The sequence below is a fragment of the Bombina bombina genome, chromosome 2 (genome assembly GCF_027579735.1).
Source record: "Bombina bombina isolate aBomBom1 chromosome 2, aBomBom1.pri, whole genome shotgun sequence".
NCBI lineage: Eukaryota > Metazoa > Chordata > Amphibia > Anura > Bombinatoridae > Bombina > Bombina bombina.
Window position 1 is genome coordinate 1282754144 of NC_069500.1, and position 17766 is coordinate 1282771909.

Below are 17766 nucleotides of genomic sequence, written 5' to 3' on the forward strand. Positions count from 1 at the left end.
TTTTTATTTTGGGGGATTGGTTGGGTGGGGGTTTTACTGTTGGGGGGCACTTTGTATTTTTTTCTAGGTAAAAGAGCTGTTTAACTTAGGGCAATGCCCTACAAAAGGCCCTTTTAAGGGATATTGGTAGTTTATTGTAGGTAAGGTTTTTTTTATTTTGGGGGGCTTTTTATATGTATAGGACTGATAGATTAATTGTTTTTATTTTTGATAATTTTGTTTATTATTTTGTAAGCTTAGAGTTGTTTTTATTTTTCGTTATTTTAGTGTTTTTTATTTTTTGTAATGTTACATTTTTTTATTTTTTCTTAGTGTGAGGTTTTTTAAAATTGTAATTTAGGAATTTTAATAGGTAGTTTTTTTATTTTATTAGAATAGTTATGTTAGGTTAATTTATAGTTTAATCTTAGGTTTTATTTTATTTCACAGGTAAGTTTTTATTTATTTTAAGATATTTATATTGTAACTTTTATTTTAAAGTTAGGGGGTGTTAGGTTTGAGGGTAAATAGTTTAATTTAGTGTTTTGCGATGTGGGGGGACAGCGACTTAGGAGTTAATGTGTTTAATATAGTATTTGCGACGGTATAGGCTGTAATGCAGGCATTTTAGCCGGACCGCACAACCTGTAATACAGCGCTATATACATACACATATATATATATATATATATATATATATATACTGTATATATATATATATATATATATATATGTATATATATATATATATTTATACTGTATATCTATATACAGGGAGTGCAGAATTATTAGGCAAGTTGTATTTTTGAGGATTAATTTTATTATTGAACAACAACCATGTTCTCAATGAACCCAACAAACTCATTAATATCAAAGCTGAATAGTTTTGGAAGTAGTTTTTAGTTTGTTTTTAGTTATAGCTATTTTAGGGGGATATCTGTGTGTGCAGGTGACTATTACTGTGCAAAATTATTAGGCAACTTAACAAAAAACAAATATATACCCATTTCAATTATTTATTTTTACCAGTGAAACCAATATAACATCTCAACATTCACAAATATACATTTCTGACATTCAAAAACAAAACAAAAACAAATCAGTGACCAATATAGCCACCTTTCTTTGCAAGGACACTCAAAAGCCTGCCATCCATGGATTCTGTCAGTGTTTTGATCTGTTCACCATCAACAATGCGTGCAGCAGCAACCACAGCCTCCCAGACACTGTTCAGAGAGGTGTACTGTTTTCCCTCCTTGTAAATCTCACATTTGATGATGGACCACAGGTTCTCAATGGGGTTCAGATCAGGTGAACAAGGAGGCCATGTCATTAGATTTTCTTCTTTTATACCCTTTCTTGCCAGCCACGCTGTGGACTACTTGGACGCGTGTGATGGAGCATTGTCCTGCATGAAAATCATGTTTTTCTTGAAGGATGCAGACTTCTTCCTGTACCACTGCTTGAAGAAGGTGTCTTCCAGAAACTGGCAGTAGGACTGGGAGTTGAGCTTGACTCCATCCTCAACCCGAAAAGGCCCCACAAGCTCATCTTTGATGATACCAGCCCAAACCAGTACTCCACCTCCACCTTGCTGGCGTCTGAGTCGGACTGGAGCTCTCTGCCCTTTACCAATCCAGCCACGGGCCCATCCATCTGGCCCATCAAGACTCACTCTCATTTCATCAGTCCATAAAACCTTAGAAAAATCAGTCTTGAGATATTTCTTGGCCCAGTCTTGACGTTTCAGCTTGTGTGTCTTGTTCAGTGGTGGTCGTCTTTCAGCCTTTCTTACCTTGGCCATGTCTCTGAGTATTGCACACCTTGTGCTTTTGGGCACTCCAGTGATGTTGCAGCTCTGAAATATGGCCAAACTGGTGGCAAGTGGCATCTTGGCAGCTGCACGCTTGACTTTTCTCAGTTCATGGGCAATTATTTTGCGCCTTGGTTTTTCCACACGCTTCTTGCGACCCTGTTGACTATTTTGAATGAAACGCTTGATTGTTCGATGATCACGCTTCAGAAGCTTTGCAATTTTAAGAGTTCTGCATCCCTCTGCAAGATATCTCACTATTTTTGACTTTTCTGAGCCTGTCAAGTCCTTCTTTTGACCCATTTTGCCAAAGGAAAGGAAGTTGCCTAATAATTATGCACACCTGATATAGGGTGTTGATGTCATTAGACCACACCCCTTCTCATTACAGAGATGCACATCACCTAATATGCTTAATTGGTAGTAGGCTTTCGAGCCTATACAGCTTGGAGTAAGACAACATGCATAAAGAGGATGATGTGGTCAAAATACTCATTTGCCTAATAATTCTGCACTCCCTGTATATGTATATATTTGTGTATATATATCTATATATACAGTATCTCACAAAAGTGGGTACACCCCTCACATTTTTGTAAATATTTTATTATATCTTTTCATGTGACAACACTGAAGAAATGACTCTTTGCTACAATGTAAGGTAGTGAGTGTACAGACTGTTTGACAATGTAAATTTGCTGTCCCCTCAAAATAACTCAACACACAGCCATTAATCTCTAAACCATTGGCAACAGAAGTGAGTACACCCCTAAGTGAAAATGTCCAAATTGGGCCCAATTAGCCATTTTCCCTCCCAGATGTCATGTGACTCATTAGTGTTACAAGGTCTCAGGTATGAATGGGGAGCAGGTGTGTTAAATTTGCCGTTATCGCTCTCACACTCTCTCATACTGGTCACTGGAAGTTCAACATGACACCTCATGTCAAAGAACTCTCTGAGGATCCGAAAAAAATAATTGTTGCTCTACATAAAGATGGCCTAGCCTATAAGAAGATTGCCAAGACCCTGAAACTGAGCTGCAGCACGGTGGGCAAGAACATACAGTGGTTTCACAGGAGAGGTTTCACCATGGTCGACCAAAGAAGTTGAGTGCACATGCTCAGCATCATATCCAGATATTGTCTTTGGGAAATAGATGTATGAGTGCTGTCAGCATTGCTGCAGAGGTTGAAGGGGTGGGGGATCAGCCTGTCAGTGCTCAGACTATACGTAGCACACTGGATCAAATTGGTCTGCATGGCTGCAATCCCAGAAGAAAGCCTGATGCACAAGAAAGCCCACAAACAGTTTGCTGAAGACAAGCAGACTAAGAACATGGATTACTTGAACCATGTCCTGTGATCCGATGAGACCAGGATAAACTTATTTGGTTCAGATGGTGTCAAGCATGTGTGGCAGCAACCAAGTGAAGAGTACAAAGACAAGTGTGTCTTGCCTACAGTCAAGCATGGTGGTGGGAGTTTCATGGTCTGGGCCTGCATGAGTGCTGCTGGCACTGGGAAGCTACAGTTCATTGAGGGAACCATGAAGTCCAACATGTACTGTGAAATACTGAAGCAGAGCATGATCCCATCCCTTCAGAGACTGGGTCTCAGGGCAGTATTGCAACATAACGACCTCAAACACACCTCCAAGACGACCACTGCCTTGCTAAAGAAGCTGAGGGTAAAGGTGATGGACTGGCCAAGCATGTCTCCAGACCTAAACCCTATTGAGCATCTGTGGGGAATCCTCAAATGGAAGGAGGGGGAGCACAAGGTCTCTAACATCCACCAGCTCTGTGATGTCGTCATGGAGGAGCAGAAGAGGACTTCAGTGGCAACCTGTGAAGCTCTGGTGAAATCCATGCCCAAGAGGGTTAAGGCAGTGCTGGCAGTGCTGGAAAATAATGGTGGCCACACAAAATATTGACACTTTTGGCCCAATTTGGACATTTGCACTTAGGGGTGTACTCACTTTTGTTGCCAACATTTAGACATTAATGGCTATGTGTTGAGTTATATTGAAGGGACAGTAAATTTACACTGTTATACAGACTGTACACTCACTACTTTACATTGTAGCAAAGTGTAATTTCTTCAGTGCTGTCACATGAAAAGATATAATAAAATATTTACAGAAATGTGAGGGGTGTACTCAAGTATGTGAGATACTATATATATATATATATATATATATATATGTGTGTGTGTGTGTGTGTGTGTGTGTGTATATATATATATATATATATATACATTTTAGAACCCTAAATACACATAAATATATATGTATATAAGCATATATATATATATATGTAAATTTGCTGCCCATCGCTGCTTACCCCCTTTGCTGCGCTAGTTCTGAAACCGCGTCTGACGGCATAAGAAATTGGAGCCTATGGTAGCGCTTTCTCATAAGTGCAATACGAACATGAGGTCACATTAGCATTGCACATAACTCGTAATACTAGCTCATATTTGATGCTATTACTATGTTTTACCCAAATATAGCTTTCGCGGAATCAATATTTTGCGTTCAACTTGTTATCTGGTCCAATGTGTTTTACTGCGTATCTACTGTATTTAATTTATATTCCAATGTTCTTCACATCGGGGAAAATGTTATATTTATTTAGATAAATATATTTATATATATATATATATATATATATATATATATATATATATATATATATATATAAACTGGCCCATAGTTGTTAAGGTTAGTTCAGAATTGTGCCCCTTGTTTACAATTCTACACCGATAAAGCTCAGATCATAGATATATGTTGTAAAATAAACTTCTACACATTCCTTATTTTCAAGTGTAACTTTCTTTTTTCTATTCCTTCCTTCCTTTTGTAATTTGATTATTTTTATTCTATCTTTTTGTGCCTTCCTTTCTTCTGTTTCTTCCATAATTGATTCCTTCTGTTCTGATCTAACTTGTAAATCTGAAATATATTAAAACTGAAATATCTGCATATGAATCTAAAACAAATGATATCAAAGTTATTTAACCAGGAAATGGAAATGCATTTGCCCAAGCTCACCGTTGTTTTTGCTACTGCACATGCAAAAGCATGATCCATTATTAGAATGTTTTATCTCTAGTTTGTTATTAAATAATGAATGATAGTTATGCACACTCCAAATTTAAAGACGATTGTTATTTTATAAATTGTTATTGTTATTTTATAAAAGTGTAAATTCAGGAAAATTGGCACATATTTTTTATTCTAAAAATCCTCATATCCAAAATTTACAGAAAGTACTCAGCAAATTTACTACAAAGTTACTACTAGTAACTGCTAGTGCAAGATAAATTTCCAAATTACAGTGTGTGTTGAATGTTGTACTATTGCTTAAGACAGCATACAATACACCTCACATGAACAAGAGATTACCTGTTTTCTGATAAGGGGATTAATGTCCCTTTAGATAGCAGGTGATTGCTATTGAAATCGCAAAAGCTGGTATACTAGGTGCCTTTTATGGACCTTTGAATCCCAAAATATGCACTACAACAGGGCAAGTGATGCTTTGAAAAAGGAGTGGTCTCTCTTTCAAAGGAGAGGTCACATGCCTGGGTGGCTATCAAATGATCCCCATGACAACAATGAACACAGGACAGAACCTTAGACATATGGAAAAATATCAGTGGGGGGTTACCCAAAACAATAAGGACTAGATTACGAGTGAAGCACAATGTATTGCTCCGGCTTGTGTGTTAACCTCGCTTGATGGAGGCTCAAGCAAAAAGCCGAACTTCGAATATCGCAAACGGTTAACCCCCGAAGATCCACTTACAGTTTTTGAAGACCGGACATCCATCCTCATCAAGCCGGGAGAAGTCTTCATCCAAGCGGGCAGAAGTCCTCAATGAAACCAGGAGAAGTCTTCATCCAAGCAGCAAGAAGTGGTCCTCCAGGCGGGCAGAAGTCTTCATCCAAACGGCATCTTCTATCTTCATCCTTCCGACGTGGAGCGGCTCCATCTTCAAGACATCCGGCGCAGAGCATCCTCTTCTTTCGATGGCTACTGAAGAATGAAGGCTCCTTTAAGGGACTTCATCCAAGATGGCGTCCCTTGAATTCCGATTGGCTGATAGAATTCTATCAGCCAATCGGAATTAAAGTTGAAAAAATTCTATTGGCTGATGCAATCAGCCAATAGGATTGAGCTTGCATTCTATTGGCTGTTCCAATCAGCCAATAGAATGTGAGCTCAATCCAATTGGCTGATTGCATCAGCCAATAGGATTTTTTCAACTTTAATTCCAATTTGCTGATAGAATTCTATCAGCTAATCAGAATTCAAGGGACGTCATCTTGGATGACGTCCCTTAAAGGAACCTTCATTCTTCAGTAGCCGTCGAAAGAAGAGGATGCACCGCGCTGGATGTCTTGAAGATGGAGCCGCTCTGCGTCAGAAGGATGAAGATAGAAGATGCCGTCTGGATGAAGACTTCTGCCTGACTGGAGGACCACTTCTTGCCGCTTGGTTGAAGACTTCTTCCGGCTTTGTTGAGGATGGATGTCCGGTCTTCAAAAACTGTAAGTAGATCTTTGGGGGTTAGTGTTAGGTTTTTTTAAGGGTTTATTGGGTGGGTTTTATTTTTAGCTTAGGGTTTGGGATGAAAATGAGCTAAATGCCCTTTTAAGGGCAATGCCCATCCAAATGCCCTTTTCAGGGCAATGGGGAGCTTAGGTTTTTTTTAGATAGGATTTTATTTGGGGGGTTTGGTTGTGTGGGTGGTGGGTTTTATATTAATCCCTAATATGATCCCCCTACACCGCCGCCACCTATTTTAAATATATTAACCCCTAATCTGAGCCCCCTCCACCGCCATCACCTATTTTAAATATATATACCCCTAATCTTATCCCCCTACATTGCCGCCACCTATTTTATATATATATATACCCCTAATATGATCCCCCTACACCGCTGCCACCTATTTTAAATATATATACCCCTAATATGATCCCCCTACACGGCAGCCACCTATTTTAACTCTATTAACCCCTAATATGATCCCCCTACACCGCCACCACCTACATTAACTCTATTAACCCCTAATCTGATCCCCCTACACCGCCGCCACCTATATTAACTATATTAACCCCTAAACCTAAGTCTAACCCTAACACCCCCTAACTTAATTATTATTTAAATAAATCTAAATAATATTAATATTATTCACTAAATAATTCCTATTTAAAACTAAATACTTACCTATAAAATAAACCCTAAGATAGCTACAATATAATTAATAATTACATTGTAGCTATTTTAGGGTTTATATTTATTTTACAGGTAAATTTGTATTTATTTTAACTAGGTACAATAGCTATTAAATAGTTAATAACTATTTAATAGCTTCCTAGTTAAAATAATTACCAAATTACCTGTAAAATAAATCCTAACCTAAGTTACCATTACACCTAACACTACACTATCAATAAGTTAATTAAATAAACTACAATTATCTCAACTAAAATACAATTAAATAAACTAAACTATATTACAAAAAAACAAACACTAAATTACAAAAAAATAAAAAGATTACAAGAATTTTAAGCTAATTACACCTAATCTAAGTCCCCTAATAAAATAAAAAAGCCCCCCAAAATAATAAAATTTCCCTACCCTAAACTAAATTAAATTAAAAAAGTAATCAGCTCTATTACCAGCCTTTAAAAGGGCCTTTTGCGGGGCATTGCCCCAAAGTAATCAGCTCTTTTACCTGTAAAAAAAGAACACCCCCCCCCATTACAACCCACCACCCACACACCCCTACTCTAAAACCCACCCAATCCCCACTTAAAAAAACTTAAGTCTAACCCCCAAGTGGTCCTTACCTGTCCTGAAGACCGGCGGAGAAGGTCCTGTTCCAGGCGGAGTAGCCTTCATCCAAGCGGCGACCTCTTCTTCTTCCAGGAACCAGCTGGCGTGGAGCGGAGGAGTTGAAGACCGATGACCGCAGAGCTGAAGACTGTCCACTCTGGAACTGAAGACTGGCGATGCTGGAACTGAAGATCAGCTTAGCTATTGTACCTAGTTAAAATAAATACAAATTTACCTGTAAAATAAATATAAACCCTAAAATAGCTACAATGTAATTATTAATTATATCGTAGCTATCTTAAGCCTAGATTTAGAGTTCTGCGGCCAAAGGGGTGCGTTAGCTACGCGTGCCTTTTTCTGGCCACATCTTTTAAATACCGCTGGTATTTAGAGTTCACAGAATGGCTGCGTTAGGCTCCAAAAAAAAAGGAGCGTATAGCATATTTACCGCAACTTCAACTCTTGATACCAGCGGTGCTTACGGACGCGGCCAGCTTCAAAAACGTGCTCGTGCACGATTCCCCCATAGAAAACTATGGGGCTGTTTGAGCTGAAAAAAATCCTAACACCTGCAAAAAAGCCGCGTTCAGCTCCTAACGCAGCCCCATTGTTTTCTATGTGGAAACACTCCCTACGTCTGCACCTAACACTCTAACATGTACCCCGAGTCTAAACACCCCTAACCTTACACTTATTAACCCCTAATCTGCCGCCCCCGATATCGCTGACCCCTGCATATTATTTTTAACCCCTAATCTGCCGCTCCATACACCCCGCCACCTACATTATCCCTATGTACCCCTAATCTGCTGCCCTAACATCGCCGACCCCTATATTATATTTATTAACCCCTAATCTGCCGCCCCCAACGTCGCCTCCACCTAACTACACTTATTAACCCCTAATCTGCCGACCGGACCTGAGCGCTACTATAATAAATGTATTAACCCCTAATCTGCCTCACTCCCGCCTCAATAACCCTATAATAAATAGTATTAACCCCTAATCTGCCCTCCCTAACATTGCCGACACCTAACTTCAAGTATTAACCCCTAATCTGCCGACAGGAGCTCACCACTACTCTAATAAATTTATTAACCCCTAAAGCTAAGTATAACTTTAACCCTAACACCCCCTAAATTAAATATAATTTAAATCTAACGAAATAAATTAACTCTTATTAAATAAATTATTCCTATTTAAAGCTAAATACTTACCTGTAAAATAAACCCTAATATAGCAACAATATAAATTATAATTATATTATAGCTTTTTTAGGATTTATATTTATTTTACAGGTAACTTTGTATTTATTTTAACCAGGTACAATAGCTATTAAATAGTTAAGAACTATTTAATAGCTAAAATAGTTAAAATAATTACAAAATTACCTGTAAAATAAATCCTAACCTAAGTTACAATTAAACCTAACACTACACTATCAATAAATAAATTAAATAAAATACCTACAATTACCTACAATTAAACCTAACACTACACTATCAATACACTAATTAAATACAATACCTACAAATAACTACAATTAAATAAACTTACTAAAGTACAAAAAATAAAAAAGAACTAAGTTACAAAAAATAAAAAAATATTTACAAACATTAGAAAAATATTACAATTTTAAACTAATTACACCTACTCTAAGCCCCCTAATGAAATTAAAAAGCCCCCCAAAATAAAAAAAAATGCCCTACCCTATTCTAAATTACAAAAGTTCAAAGCTCTTTTACCTTACAAGCCCTGAACAGGGCCCTTTGCGGGGCATGCCCCAAGAAATTCAGCTCTTTTGCCTGCAAAAAAACACATACAATACCCCCCCAATAATACAACCCACCACCCACATACCCCTAATCTAACCCAAACCCCCCTTAAATAAACCTAACACTAAGCCCCTGAAGATCTTCCTACCTTATCTTCACCTCACCAGGTATCACCGATCGGTCCTGGCTCCAAAATCTTCATCCAACCCAAGCGGGGGCTGGCGATCCATAATCCTGCGGCTGTAGAGGTCCAGAAGAGGCTCCAAAGTCTTCATCCTATCCGGGAAGAAGAGGTGATCCAGACCGGCAACCATCTTGATCCAAGCGGCATCCATCGTGAAGACCTCCAGCGCGGATCAATCTTCTTCCGACGAAGCTTTAAACTTTTGTAATTTAGAATAGGGTAGGGCATTTTTTTATTTTGGGGGTTTTGTAATTTCATTAGGGGGCTTAGAGTAGGTGTAATTAGTTTAAAATTGTTGTAATATTTTTCTAATGTTTGTAAATATTTTTTTATTTTTTGTAACTTAGTTCTTTTTTATTTTTTGTACTTTAGTTAGTTTATTTAATTGTAGTTATTTGTAGGTATTGTATTTAATTAATGTATTGATAGTGTAGTGTTAGGTTTAATTGTAACTTAGGTTAGGATTTATTTTACAGGTAATTTTGTAATTATTTTAACTATTTTAGCTATTAAATAGTTCTTAACTATTTAATAGCTATTGTACCTGGTTAAAATAAATACAAAGTTACCTGTAAAATAAATATAAATCCTAAAATAGCTATAATATAATTATAATTTATAATGTAGCTATATTAGGGTTTATTTTACAGTTAAGTATTTAGCTTTAAATAGGAATAATTTATTTAATAAGAGTTCATTTATTTCGTTAGATTTAAATTATATTTAACTTAGGGGGGTGTTAGGGTTAGGGTTAGACTTAGCTTTAGGGGTTAATCCATTTATTACAGTAGCGGCGAGATTCGGTCGGCAGATTAGGGGTTAATAATTGAAGTTAGGTGTCGGCGATGTTAGGGAGGGCAGATTAGGGGTTAATACTATTTATTATAGGGTTATTGAGGCGGGAGTGAGGCGGATTTGGGGTTAATAACTTTATTATAGTAGCGGTGTGGTCCGCTCGGCAGATTAGGGGTTAATAAGTGTAGGCAGGTGGAGGCGACGTTGAGGGGGGCAGATTAGGGGTTAATAAATATAATATAGGGGTCGGCGGTATTAGGGGCAGCAGATTAGGGGTACATAAGGATAACGTAGGTAGTGGCGCTTTGCGGTTGGCAGATTAGGGGTTAATTATTGTAGGTAGCTGGCGGCGACGTTGTCGGGGGCAGGTTGGGGGTTAATAAATATAATATAGGGGTCGGCGGTGTTAGGGGCAGCAGATTAGGGGTACATAAGTATAACGTAGGTGGCGGTCGGCAGATTAGGGGTTAAAAAAATTTAATAGAGTGGCGGCGATGTGGGGGGACCTCGGTTTAGGGGTACATAGGTAGATTATTGGTGTTAGTGTACTTTAGAGCACAGTAGTTAAGAGCTTTATAAACCGGCGTTAGCCCAGAAAGCTCTTAACTACTGACTTTTTTCTGCGGCTGGAGTTTTGTCGTTAGATTTCTAATGCTCACTTCAGCCAAGACTCTAAATACCGGTGTTAGAAAGATCCCATTGAAAAGATAGTATACGCAATTGACGTAAGGGGATCTGCGGTATGGAAAAGTCGTGGCTGAAAAGTGAGCGTTAGACCCTTTAATGACTGACTCCAAATACCAGAGGGCGATAAAAACCAGCGTTAGGAGCCTCTAACGCTGGTTTTGACGGCTACCGCCCAACTCTAAATCTAGGCCTTGGGGTTTATTTTATAGGTAAGTATTTAGTTTTAAATAGGAATTATTTAGTGAATAATATTAATATTATTTAGATTTATTTAAATAATAATTAAGTTAGGGGGTGTTAGGGTTAGACTTAGGTTTAGGGGTTAATATAGTTAATATAGGTGGTGGTGGTGTAGGGGGATCAGATTAGGGGTATATATATTTAAAATAGGTGGCGGTGGTGTAGGGGGCTCAGATTAGGGGGTAACACATATAATATAGGTGGCGGCGGGGTCCGGGAGCGGCGGTTTAGGGGTTAATACATTTATTATTAGGAGTGAGAGGGGGGATTGCGGATAGAGGGGTATACGTGTCGGGTTATTTTTGGGAGGTGTGTTAGACAGTTACGGGATATTTTATTCTTTAGTTAATTTTTTTAGGCGGCTGCAGTTTCTAAAGTGCCGTAAGTCACTAGCGACTCCAGAAATTTGTACTTACGCTCATTTCTGGACATCACTAGTTTGTCCGACTTACGACACTTTAGCAACGCCGGCGCCGTATATGTGATAGCTCGATGTGCGAGATCAAACTACGAGAGGCGCAGGTTTCCACGCTTGGGCCAAAACCTGCGCCGTATATCGGATCACGCCCCTGATCACTTTAGGGCAATGCCCTACAAAAGGGTTTTTTTTAATTTAGAAACAGTTTTTTTTGTTTTATTTTGTTTTGTTTTTTTATGGTGTATTAGAATAGGATTACATTTTTTTATTTTTGGTAATTGCTTTTTTATTTTGTGTAATGTTAGGGTTGTTTTTTGTAATATAAGGTTTTTTTATTTTTCTGTAAAGTTAGTTTTTCTTTCTGTAATGTTAGTTGTTTTTTGTGTGTAATGTTAGTTTTTTTATTTTGTGTAATGTTAGGTTTTCATTTTTAAAGGTAAGATGATGTTTTTATTCAATTTGACAGGTGTTTAAATTTTTTTAAGGTACTTAGGATTTTTTTTAGTAAATTTAGGGGTATTTTAATTTCTGTTAAAGGGACAGTCTAGTCAAAATTAAACTTTCATTATTCAGATAGGACATGTAATTTTAATCAACTTTCCAATTTACTTTTATCATCAAATTTGCTTTTTTCTCTTAGTATTCTTAGTTGAAACTAAACCTAGGCAGACTAAACCCTTGAGGGCTAAACCCTTGAGGGCTGCCTCTTATCACATGCTTTTTAAATTCCTTTCCAACACAAAGAGACAAAGTACACGTGGGCCATATATATATATAACTCTGTGCACAGGCACAGGGAGTTATTTAAGATTTAGCCCAACACAATGCTAACTGCAAGACAATAGATAATAAACAGTCACAGTCATGTGATCAGGGGGCTGGAAGAAGGTTCCTAGATACAAGGTAATCACAGAGGTAAAAAGTGTATTAATATAACTGTGTTGGTTGTGCAAAACTGGGGAATGGGTAATAAAGGGATTATCTATCTTTTAAAACAATAACAATTCTGTTGTAGACTGTCCCTTTAAGTTAGTAGGTGTTAGGTTAGGGGGTTTAGATGTTAGTTGATAACTTTACGTTGTGGGGGGATGGCGGTTTAGGGGTTAATAGTTTGTTTAGGTACTTTGCAATGTGGGGGGATGGCGGTTTAGGAGTTAATACTTAGGTACTTTGCGATGTGGGGACTGGTTTAGGGGATAATCATTTTAATTATTGTTTACGATGTGGGTGATGGTGGGTTAGGGGTAATAGTTTTTTAGTTACTTTGTGATGTGGGGGTGGCAGTTTAGGGGTTAATAGTTTATGTACCTTAGGTTTTTTTTTTGGTGGTTTAGGAGTTAATAGTTTTAATTAGTGTTAGCAATGTGGGGGGTGGTGGTTTAGGGGTTAATAGTTTATTTAGGTACTTTACGATGTGTGGGGTGGTGGTTTAGGGGTTATTCGTTTATTTAGGCACTTTACGATGTGAGGGGTGGTGGTTTAGGGGTTATTCGTTTATTTAGGCACTTTACAATGTGAGGGGTGGTGGTTTAATGGTTAATAGTTTATTTATGTACTTTAGTTTTTTTTGGTGGTTTAGGAGTTAATAGTTTCAATTAATGTTAGCGATGTGGGGAATAGCGGTTTAGGGGTTAATAGTTTATTTAGGTACTTTACGATGTGGGGGGTGGTTTAGGGGTTAATAGTTTATTTAGGTACTTTGCAATGTGGGGGTGGTTTAGGGGTTAATAGTTTATTTAGGTACTTTGTGATGTTGGGGGGATGGCGGTTTTATTTTTGGAAATCAGTTAACCATAGCTCTTAGATTGCAGAAAGGATTGAAGTTTTAAAGGCAATTGCACTGCACTTTTAATATCAGCAGAATGAAAATGGCTTGTGGAAACGCGATTGCGCTAGCGCAAAACAGTTTGCACCTCATTTGTAATCTAGCCCTATGTATATAAACATAACAATGTTTTTTTTCATTAAGACGCTATAACAATAGAAATATTGATAGAATTGTGGCTTTTACGAAGTAATCTAAGGTGTAATGCCTCACCTGCCAGGCTGTTTACCTTTCATTGACTGGATGCAAGCAGAGCTGGTATATGTGTTAATGCCAGTTTCTCTGTTAGGAAGTCATCTGGCGTACACAATAAACAAAGGGATTCATTTAAAAGAACTGTACTGTAACCTTCAGAGGTGTGACAGGGTTATTGTATATTGTGTACTATATGGTATATTCCTGACAAGTACTTAACACAGGAAAACACATTTTCTGAAACTTTTTTGTTAAAAACAAGTTCGCAATTGTGGACCTTTAGCGCACTGATTCATTTTAGATTGTAATAACGTAAAAAACATACTGACCAATGCAGCCAAAAACAAAAAAAAAATCTTTATTAGGAACAGATAGCCAATAAATTGTGATTGAGGCCAAATGTATTTCCTTCCTATTTATATATAGAAAGACTAATAAACCTTTCCCAGGTACAGTTATACAGACCGCGAGACCAGAATGTTTTAGAAAGCCTTCCAAATGGAGAGACTAATAGCATGGTCTCGAACTCGCAAAAAGACCTGTGCTATTATACCCGCACAATCCCTTAACGACCAGTGACGTACAGGGTACGTCACAGTCATTAAGGGGTTAAAAGATAGCACTATACAACTAATTAATTAAAGTGTTAAAAGTAGCAATATATAATATGTATTTATATATATATTAACAAAAAATATGTAAAATGTTTATATTTACTTTTCTCTGGTACATGTAGATATATTGTTCCAAACAAGAAGCTATAAATATGTCAGGTAAAAAAATAAAGAGATCTTGTTTGTATACAACTCTTGGTTTTATCTTCATGTCTTGTCATAATAAATCCTGCCATAAATTCCTCTGGCTTTATAGCAAAACTTCCTGATTTGTTTTATTTTACTCTGAGCTGTGAAAATATATAAAAAATAATTAAGAGCATTGCATGCTGAAAAGTTGTGAATAAGAATGACTACTAGAAGGTAAAGGGATATTATTTTGCTTTCAGCTCTTAAAATCTAGCTTCATTTACTTAAATTATATTTCATTGCAATGCAGTTTATTTTAGACACAAAGGATATTATTAAGGAGGTAAAACCTGCATGGTTAAATTTACACCAGAAGTTTGTGTGCCCCCAGAATATAAACAAAATAAGATATTAAGGGACTTAGGTACCTATGTAAAAATAAAAAGGGGGGGGGGGGATATATAACAAAAAGAAAAATAAATTCAGTCAATATTTACAAAAATGTTCATATGCCTACAGAAAAATAAAAATATGAAACAATAGGTACAAACAATAATACCAACTTGGATGGTTCCCCAATCAAAGAAGAATCAAAGAAGCCTATTTATAACAGATCATTCTGACTTGTGATTGGTTAATAATGTGAACTTATTAAAAACATCTAGATTTTAACTAAAATAAATTATGGTAGATCAGGATGTGTATCTGACAAAATAAATGCTTTTATGTAATTCCCCCCCCCAAAAAAAAAAATCCAACTAGATTAAAGAGCATTAAAATTTGCAAACAAATCTCACAAATAAATTAAACTAATGTAGCATTACATTAAATTTATAAAAGTAAATTCTAGTGAAATTATATTGGAGCCACTGTCTGGATTTTAAATCAAATACATTTATTAAAAGGTGACATTTTGGGGTACTATATCCCTTGGCCACACATATTATATATATATATATATACACCCACATATAATTATCTCTCTCTCTCTCTCTCTGCATATATATGTAAATATATATATACGAAAGTGGTCTGATGAATGGGACAGTTGGCTCCACGTCACTGTATACAATAAACTATTGTTTATTTTAAAGTCCAGCGAGTGCAGATCTATTACTTGGAATTAAATATATATGTGTGTATATAAATATATATATATATATATATATATATATATATATATATATATATATAAAGCCTTATTAACATAATCTTTAGTTTGTAATTCATATATATTGAAAAAAGTGCTAGCAGAGATAAATTAGGGATTGAATTTGAAATGTAACATAATTAAATAGCAAAAGAGATGACCTACAACAGAGTACAGTATGTGTCCAAAAATAACAAGGAATCATTACTGTAAAGCAAAGTAGCAAGTTCAAATAACAGTTATTAATAAACGTCCTTTACAAAAAGGATAATGATACCTGGAATAGTCATCTAGCTGATGTGCCCAGTAAATTAAACGTAATAATGACTGAGATACACTTTATGGAGGAATATAGACACATAAGCTAAGTGGCCACTTATCTTTTATAAAAATTGGTTTATCTTTTACTGCTTGATACAAACAAGGATAAATCCAATGCTAATGTCATTGGGAATCATCTTACAAGGTGCTTTTAATGCTTATTTGCCCTTCATTTTTCATATTTGAAAGGAAATTACATTTTATTCTCCTGTTTAACTTTCATTGTCTGTTATTCTTCAGATAATGTTGAAGATGAAATGGAATTGGCTACAGTACGACATCGGCCTGAGGCGCTTGAATTGCTGGAAGCACAGACTAAGTTTACAAAGAAGGAGCTTCAAATTCTCTACAGAGGATTCAAGAACGTGAGCAGTTTATTATAATTTATTATAATTATAGCACCTTGTATTAAACAGAGCAAAGTAATGTAATAAATAGCTGAAAAAAGAAATGAATTCTTTAAAAGTGATCGCTGATAAAAAGTATAAAAGTAAAACAAACAAAACCATAAATGCCTTGCAATTACATAGTAAAAATGTGACTCTAAACTGTAACTCTTCAACTTCTTAAAACGAATGGGGCCATATACCCATGTTTCTGCGTGAGCCGTAAGGCCGCTGCTTCTTAACTCGTCTACCTGCTCTGAGGCGGCGGACAGCAATCTGCCTGATCGTATACGATCGGGTTGATTGACACCCCCTGCTAGCGGCTGCGAATCTGCAGGGGGCGGCATTGCACAAGCAGCTCACCAGAACTGCTTGCGCAATGATAAATGCAGACAGCGTATGCTTTCAGCATTTTTCCGATGTGTGGCGGACATGATCGCTACAGCGTATCATGTCCACCAGACACATGATAAAGCGTCCCCATAGGGTCAAATTACAAGTGGAGCGGTATTTAACCCTCCTGCTCATGCTCTAACTCCGCTAGCAGTAGGGTTTTTTTATGCGTCGAGAAGCACTCATATTACAAGTTGAAAGTAAAATGCTTTTCAGACACGTGATAACCCGATGCCCGCAAAAAGTCAAAGTTAGAATATCGCGACCACTTTAAGGTATTCCCCCATAGACATTTATAGAGAGTGAAAAGTGGAAATAGCCTAACACCCTATTCGAGCACAAACCCAAGTGTACTAACCTGACATAAAAATATGAATATTTCACATTCCAATGTTCTTCACATGGCAGAATATGTTCTATTTATTCATCAATACATATTTCTCTCTCTCTATCTCTCTCTCTCTCTCTCTCTCTCTCTCTCTCTCTCTCTCTATATATATATATATATATATATATATATATATATATATATATATATTAATTAAAATTATGGGGGAGATAAAAATCTGAGATTAAAAGCCTCCATGTCTCAAAAGTTAATCAATACAAATTTTTGCATAGAAAATCAGCACATCTATGCAAGTTCTCTGCTTGTGTTTTCCCCAGTAAAACTCCACATACATTGTTTCCAATGCACAAGAGGATTCTGGGATTCTGCATATCTTATCCAGAATCCTCTTGTGCATTGGAAACAATGTATGTGGATATATATATATATATATATATATATATATATATATATATATAATGGTATTTTGGTACAGTATATATCTATACCTATATATAGATGATTATATAAAGGTATAACTATATATACAGTACATACCTGTATATATGTATGTATATATATATATATATATATATATATATATATATATATATATATATATATACTAGTCCTAAAGCCCATGTACACGGGCCATTTTTTGCAGTACAGTGGTCCCACCCCTTGC

General features: G+C 36.5%; 1 protein-coding gene across 1 annotated transcript in view; it reads left to right on the plus strand.

Annotated features, from left to right (window-relative positions):
- Positions 1 to 17766, plus strand: part of KCNIP4 (potassium voltage-gated channel interacting protein 4) — a 763323-nt gene that overhangs the window by 476716 nt on the left and 268841 nt on the right. Inside the window, exon 3 of the mRNA XM_053704096.1 lies at positions 16215 to 16339. Within this exon, the coding sequence (XP_053560071.1) occupies positions 16215 to 16339 (125 nt within the window). The remainder of the gene's footprint in view (positions 1 to 16214; positions 16340 to 17766) is intronic.